Genomic DNA, 8,339 nt, shown 5'->3' with positions numbered 1-8,339 from the left:
GATATGGGTGTGATAATAGGTGTAATAGTAATTTAAATTGTGAACTATAAATTATATTAAATTATAATAAACAATAGTATAAATATACATTTTAAGCATTATATAAAATGATTAATTATTAAATTTGTTTCCAAACTTGGGTTTAACACTTGCTCTAAAATCTAAAATTTGAGAAAAATGCCCCACAATGTAAAAAAAACTACAAAAAATGACCTAAAAAATGGAAAATTGACATTAAAAAACAAAAATATGCTTTTATAGCTATATTAATGCCGAAAAATGCAAAATAAAATTAGAATATTCTGCATCAAGGGAGCATAAAACAAATTTTTAGCTAAAATAGCATTATATAGAATCAAAGGAAAAAAATGCAAAAGTTATCAACATCCTAACTCTACTAATTATGTAACATATTTGCAGATGTAAAATTATAATAATTATAGATACAATACCATAACCAAGAATTTTCCAGGAAAAAAAAAAGAAATCATATTTTTGTTTAAAAATATTATGATTGTTCCTAAAAATTTTTTTTTTTTATGAAACACTTTACTTCTGCTGCCTATATTATAATTATTCGAGAATTAATAAAACACTAAAAACTATTAAGGATTCTAACTTTGAAAAAACCTGAACAATCATAGGCGTGTTCGTACAAACAATTTAAAAAGTGCATTGTATTGATCTCAGGTCAGAGATTGAAGAAGTATAATTAAAACTAAGAGAAAAAAAAATGTTCATCGTTTTATTGAAGTCCGTTAGCGTAGAATATTTAAACACCTATCCTTAAACATAACATTTAGTAAGACTAGTATTGTAGATATAATAAATAACTGCGTGTAAAATATACAATTAATTATTTATTTATATGCAGTCGGCAAAAATAAAAAATTTCATATTTTCACTAACCCGAACGAATTTTTCAGACATTTTTTTGTTTATATATGATTCAATATTTTTTTTACACACCCAAAAAATATTTTTAAATTATTTAAAAGTGATTAAATAGTACGAATAGATGATGGTTAGCTTAGGTTAGGCAGACTATCTAAAATTATTTATATGGTAATTATACAAATAATAACTAGGTATATTGAACCAATGTTAAATTCTTTATTATTTAAATAATTTATAAATTTTTCAATAACATATATACATATACATATTTATGATTGTACCAAACTAAGTCTAAAAATAATTACAAATCTAAAATATTTAATAAATAATAATTATTAAATTATTAAAAGTATTTTAAAAAAGTATTGGAAACATGATCAATGTTTCCTATAAACATCAAAATTCAGTTTTATTAGGTACATTTAAATGTAGAGCACATTATTAATTCATTAATTACCTTAATTAGATTAACTAGTTATCCGTCACTGACCATAATTTGAATTAATTGGCTAATCTTATTGCTAGGTAGTGATTTTTCAATGACCATTTATTTCACTAGCATATGCTCGACTCACTTTAACCAATCTTATGTTATATAGGTACAATAGGTATATGTACCCGAATAATTTGAAATCTGTTCAATGCACTATTTAAGTTACAATTTATCGTTATTTATGATATGCTATTATTTTCAAGTTTATTATTATGGTCAGCCAATGCGAGTCATTTACTCCCTTGGTCCCGGACCCGTTGACTTCTATGCGTCTCGTGGGAATTTCAATTTTTGACTAATACTGCTATTTTAACCGTGAATATTAAATATATGTGTTTTTTCTTCCTCCAAACATTGATGTAGTTATATGTTTGCTTTGTTAGCAGTACTGCAATATTTTTAATTATCAATGAGTATCGATATTCCACAGTATGTCAATACATTTTGAGCAATAAACATATTATTTGTACATACATATGCATTAAACAAATTGAAAATATGTAGTAAAGTGTGCAATTATTTATAAATTGTGAAATATATATATGGTAGTAGTTACTTAAATTATTTTAAATATTCACGTGTGAACTATTCTAAGGTTTGCTTGCGAAGTAACATGAAAACACAATTCAATATTCCAACGCACAACAAAAGCAATCTAAGATTGTAGTTCAAAATCAAGTATCTGTCGTCTGTATAACGTTACTACTGCACGTTTATTGTCACACTACCATGTATCTAACACAAGCTACGACTTTTCAAACAACAAAATAACCCACCGATTTTTAAACTTCAGCTTCTTAGTTCTAAGTTCTGTTTTCTTTCGGGTACTATAAAATATCTATTGTTGAACTCTTACCAAGATTCAAAATTCTCCCTCTGGAGAAAAATACCGAAAACTTCTCTAACCGAAAACTCGATCAGATGTTCGATGTTAAGTTTCTTCGATCTTCAATCCATTGGTGCATCGTCCGTGATCTTACGGCTCTTGCGCATGTTTTGTTCTCAATTTTTCTATAATCAATTCATCTTTAATTCGATTGAGGCACATTACTCACCCATATACTCAATTCAATTTTTTATTCGCACATGATAGTTTTATTTTCGCAGTCATTTTAAGTGCAATAATAGAATAATAAAAAATAAATAAATATAAGTTTAAAAACCTTTGAAATATTTATAACTATAAGTCAAACTTTTAACATGACTGAAATTCATATTATTTATGTAATCATCATAACACATTTTTAATAATTTCAACAAAATCATTAATATGATATAAATTTGTATTTATAATAAACGTTTACGTTCAGATTGTATGTTTAGTTGCATATCCTTTGTGCCACAATGTGATTTACAATATTATAATTACAATTTGAAATATTTCGTTCTAAATGTTTATAAATATTTTTTTAAAATTTGTAGGAATTTTTGCAGGTGTTTTCATTAAAAAATATTTTTTTTTCAAAAATTGCGATTAGTTCAAATGCAACGAAAATATTTAAATATATTTTGGTTCTACTGGTCGAGAAACCATACTCTCTAGAATCACTAATGCACCGGGTATACCGTATACGTTAAAAATAATGATAACATTGATAACAGTGTTGTTTCCGTGTGCTTGACTTATGCCGATAAATTTGATCATAGTTCAGTCCCTTAATAACCATTGCATGTTAATTTTTTATGTACACTTAACTACAACTACCTTACACATATTTTAAGAATGTTGGATCTCATACTACGATTTTTTTTACACTCTGTTATGAATTAGTAATATTCTAGACAATTTTAATATTGATTTATAAATAATTGTATTTTTTCAAATCTTAAAATGGTTAATTATTATGAAAACAATAACGGTAAGTTTATATTCAATTTATTTTTATATTAATTTATACATTAAAATAAACGTATATAAGTACTATGTCAGTCTGATTATTTTTTTATTTTTATTTAATTTAGATGTTAGTGATTCAGAATCAGTTTCTAGTTCATCATCTGCAAATAGCAGTAATCAATCATCTAGGTCAGCTTCTTCAGTAAGAGCTGCTCATACTCCATCAGGATCTGAACCAGCTTCTCCTGCATCAAGGTCTCGATCTAGGAGTGCATCTGGTTCAGCTTCAGCATCAAAAAGTCCTTCGAAGTCTCCTGCTGGTTCTCGTTCTCCATCTCCAGGCAGTAGATCCTCTAGTGCTGCTTCAGCTGCATCAAGGGGTTCTGCTGCATCAGCTCACTCTGCTACATCAGCTCACTCTGCTACATCAGAACATTCTGCTGCATCAGCATCAGCACGATCTGCATCTCCTACAGGCTCAGTAGCATCTAATCAATCAGTGGCAAGTGGAAAAAGTGATACATCCCATGCAAGCCATTCTACTAATCACAGTAGAGCTTCATCTAAAAGTAATAAATCAAAATCAAGTAGTACAAGTCCAAAAAGTGTTACATCAAAAAAATCGCAATCAACATCTCCAGATATAGCAAAATCACAAGACGCTGAGTCTGATGATAGTGATGGTTCTATGATTGGTAGGAAAAAACGTCAACCAATACGAAAAAGTTCTAGTGTTTCTGGTGACGAATCCTCAGATAAGGAAGAAAAAGCAAAACAAAGTGGTTCTGAAGCTTCAGAAAAATGTGTGTTTCTTACTTATAAATAAACATAAAAATATTTTTTACTAATTACTTAATTTTCATGTTTTTTACAGCACCTAAAGAAAATGACTTATTTGGTGAAGCTGATGATATAAGTTCTGATGAAGAAGTTAAGACACCTAGACCAATAAGTGATGATGAAGTAGATCGGGATAAAAGTGATAATGATGATAAAAGAAGTGGTGCTGATGATGATGATGAAGTTAATGATAAAGAGGAGAAAGAAAAAGAAGTCGAAGAACCAATTCCAGAAAGAAGAATTGCTGTTGAAATACCTAAAATATCTGTTGATCTTGGAAGTGATTTACACTTTGTAAAATTACCCAACTTTTTGTCAGTCGAAACTAGACCATATGATCGAGAAACTTATGAAGATGAAATTGATGAAGAAGAAACCTTGGATGAAGAAGGACGAGCAAGGTATGTTGATGTAAAACCTTGGTAACTACTTCAGGCTAGAAAAATCTAATTTAATTTTAACAAATTATTTTAGGGTAAAATTGAAAGTAGAAAATACCATAAGATGGCGTGAAGTGTTTGCTAAGGATGGAAGTTTAGTTAAAGAAAGTAATACCAGAGTAATTAAATGGTCTGATGGTAGTATGTCATTACATTTGGGCTCTGAAATTTTTGATGTTTATAAACAACCATTAGTGGTAAATCATTATTTATTTTGTATAATAAATAATTAGTTTCCATTTTCACATGGACTGAAACTGTTATAATCTAAATATGATGTACGTAATTTAGTGCAATAACATTTATGTATTTTAGGGAGACCATAATCATTTATTTATTCGCCAAGGAACAGGTTTACAAGGTCAAGCAGTATTTCGTACAAAATTGTCATTCCGTCCTCATTCAACAGAATCATTCACTCATCGTAAAATTACTTTATCTTTAGCCGACAGATCACAAAAATCTTCTGGCATAAAAGTATTATCTCAAGTTGGAGCTGATCCAGATGCTAATAGATATGAAAAAATTAAAGTTAGTATATAATATAGCATTTAGTATAAGTTTAGTATCTTCTTCTTCTTTTTCACCTTTCTCCCAAATATTTGGGGTCGGCCACCTTTGTTCTAAGCCTCCGCTCATCTTATTTTTTTAAATCCCCTATGCATTCATCAACAGCTCTCATGTTATTCTCAATTGTATCTAACCATCTCTTTTTTGATCTTCCTTTTTTCCCTTGTGATGTTCATTTTCATAACCACTCTTACTGCTTTTGTTTCCTCTCATCATCACCACCACAGTATAAATTATAAACTGTATAAATTCCAAATTTTTGTATAAAAAATTTATGAGTTTTGATATAAAGTTTTTAACTACAATTTGTTGATGTAGAGAGAAGAAGAAAAACTACGTCAATCAATGCGTAAAGAAACAAAAATTAAAAGAGCTAGAGAACGTGGAGCAAATAGTAATATCAGTTCTTCATATTTGGAACCTGAAAGAGAAGATGGATCTGATGATGAAAATGCTATATCTCTATCTGCTATAAAAAACAAGTTTAATAAAAAATCTACAGCTAAAGGTACATTTGTTTATTTTTTTAATTATTATCAAACTTAGCCATAGACTTACCAATGCACAACATTACATTTAAATTTAATTATTTTATAAGAACAAAGTATCAGAGGTGTACTTATATGTTCTTCACTTTTAGGCTTGAGAAAAATTGCTACCCAAAATTACTAAAATATAATTATAGTACTTGCCTACTTTGTATCTTAAATAGTATAATGTATTTCTGAATTATTCTGTAAAGTGGCTGTCAACTATGTATTTGAAGAATTGCAGGCCACCAAGTGTTAATAATATTAGTTTCATGCTTGAAAATTAAAAATAGATATCCTGTTAGACACATTACATATTTAATAATATAAATTTGAGTCAATATCATAATTTTAAAAATTATCTTTTTAAAGTTTACCACTATAGGCATCTGCCTATATATGACATAACCGTATGCCAAAAGATCAAAATAAATTTATGAACTTTTATAATTTAATTGATTTATTTGAAATATTTAACTTTAAATAAAATTAATGTACTTTATGTGTAAAAACTGCATTAATTAAATTAGGGAAGGTTTTTTTTTGAATTTTTATTATGTTTTATTTATTATTTTCAGTTGAAAAGAGCAATATTTATTCATCTGAGGATGATAGTTCTGACATGGATACAAAAAAGAAAAGACAATCCAGATTAGTTTCAGATTCTGAAGAAGATGATTTGTAATTTTAATTAAATTAGTATTATATTATGGTTTTAACTAATTAACATTCTGATTTATATGTACAAGAAAAAAAAATGTGTAAATGCATTAAATTTTAATAAAGTTAGAAACAAAACTTATTGCTTTCACCATTGTTGAAGTATGTTTATATTCAAGACTTAAGAAATAAAATAACATTTTTTTAAAATATTGAAAGAACCAAAATTGAAAGCAACTGCAATTGTATAATATATGTATATTATGTTACTTAAAGACTATAAATATAAATATTTTTCATTATGTAAAAATTACAATTAATATTTTTACTTTAAACATACCTGTAGTATTTAAATATCTACCAATCTACATCAATAAAAAAATTGTAAAGCAGTCTTTTTTTTATATTATGAAAACTTTTTAAATAAATGGGGATATTATTCTAAATTTGTGTGGCTTATTCAGTGTTCATTTCATAAATATTAAATAGTTTTGTTTTTAAATAATACTTGAAATTTTTTCTGACAATATTAAGTTTTTATTATATTTAAATTTTCCAAATGTATTGGTTATATAAGTATACTGAAATATGGGTTGAAAGCAAAATATGAGAATAAAATCATTCAAATTATTTCTTAAACATTTGGGATAGTTGAAATTTTTTATACCATTTAAAAATGTAATTGTCACATACTACTATTATTACATATAAATATATGATTTGGTTAATAATAACTTACATTAGTTGCCAATCTAACAGTTTTTAACTATTTAAAGCTATTTATAAGTTATTTAACTGTCAAATATTTTAGATATAATATATTTTTTGTCCCTCATATTCCAAGTACCACATCTGCTTGTCAGCACTTCATGTTTATTATTATATCTTTTAATTTTATTTGAAAAAATTAAATGTATTTTTATCTATGGTAGGTAATTAAAATATGATTTACAACTTTCAGATTCAGATAATATTTTTTATTTTTTAATTCGAAGACAGTTTTATAATTTATAGTCATCTGTTTTAATTTGATTGTAGTATCATATTTTGTATTGATGATATTAATTTAGAATATACTGATAAAATCTAAATATTGTCATAAAATATAATGTATAACTGCATGAGTAAAGGTACCTTTATTAATAAAATAAAACTATAGGAAGTTTTTAAATCACCTTCCCTACTGTATGTATGTGTTTGTAAGTTACCAATTCATAACCAATGATTGTCATTCATTCTGATAAACAAGGCCGTATCAAAGATTATGCCGCCCCACTTCCCTAAAATGCAAAACTGAAAACAATTTTCTTCAACTTTTCATTAAAAAACCGCTTACTACGCTTGACATTCATTATTCCCATTTTAATACAATATTAGTTATTAATATAAAATCAAAAATAATAACTGAATTTTAATTACCAAAATAAAATTATAGAAAATTGTTTATTATAAGACTAATTGGCTGTAACCTTTGATCCCATCCCCATACAAATCAGGATTAAACATATACCTATATTTCAATAAAATATTATGTAAAATAAAATACTTTTAAATAGATATAAATTTAATAAGCTACTAAACATTATAATTAATTTTACAATTTTATATTTATTTTTCACATAATTTTGTTTATTATCTATTAAAAATTAATATTCTATTGAGAATGCGAAAAAATCTATTTGTTTTTATTTAGAATCGTCATAAAAATGTTGTCACCTCTATAAATATTTCAGGGGAGGGATCTATTGCCTTCCCAAACGACTTCTTAAATACGGCATTGCTGATAAAGCTAATTTATACAATTGAAGTTACTATTGTAATGTAGTAGAAACTAATATAGTACACTTCTAAATGATAATCAATATATTTTCAACTAGATATTTAAAAAAGCTATTCTGATTTATTTATAGAAAATGATCTCTAAATTATGGTTACTACTCATTTGTGCACAATTTACGATCAATAGACACCTTTTTTCGAAAACATTAAACCACGTAAAAGGAATCCATAATCTACGTAAATACCTCTCCACATTTTCAAATTGGTGATTACTGATGATGAAATATGATTAG

At 26.5% G+C, this 8,339-nt stretch overlaps 1 protein-coding gene across 1 annotated transcript; it reads left to right on the top strand.

Annotated features, from left to right (window-relative positions):
- Positions 1-3,002: 3,002 nt before the first annotated feature.
- On the top strand, positions 3,003-6,496 carry LOC112680865 (another transcription unit protein). The gene is made up of 7 exons (XM_025551088.1): positions 3,003-3,249; positions 3,353-4,030; positions 4,102-4,468; positions 4,542-4,704; positions 4,823-5,038; positions 5,396-5,585; positions 6,186-6,496. Exons 1-7 carry the CDS (start codon positions 3,222-3,224, stop codon positions 6,290-6,292), a joined length of 1,749 nt encoding a protein of 582 aa, XP_025406873.1. The 5' UTR covers positions 3,003-3,221; the 3' UTR covers positions 6,293-6,496.
- The last annotated feature ends 1,843 nt before the right edge of the window (positions 6,497-8,339 follow it).

The sequence above is a fragment of the Sipha flava genome, unplaced genomic scaffold (genome assembly GCF_003268045.1).
Source record: "Sipha flava isolate LNK unplaced genomic scaffold, YSA_version1 181_pilon_pilon, whole genome shotgun sequence".
NCBI lineage: Eukaryota > Metazoa > Arthropoda > Insecta > Hemiptera > Aphididae > Sipha > Sipha flava.
The sequence above is the reverse complement of the archived record's forward strand: the minus strand, read 5'-3'. Positions and strand labels throughout refer to the sequence as shown.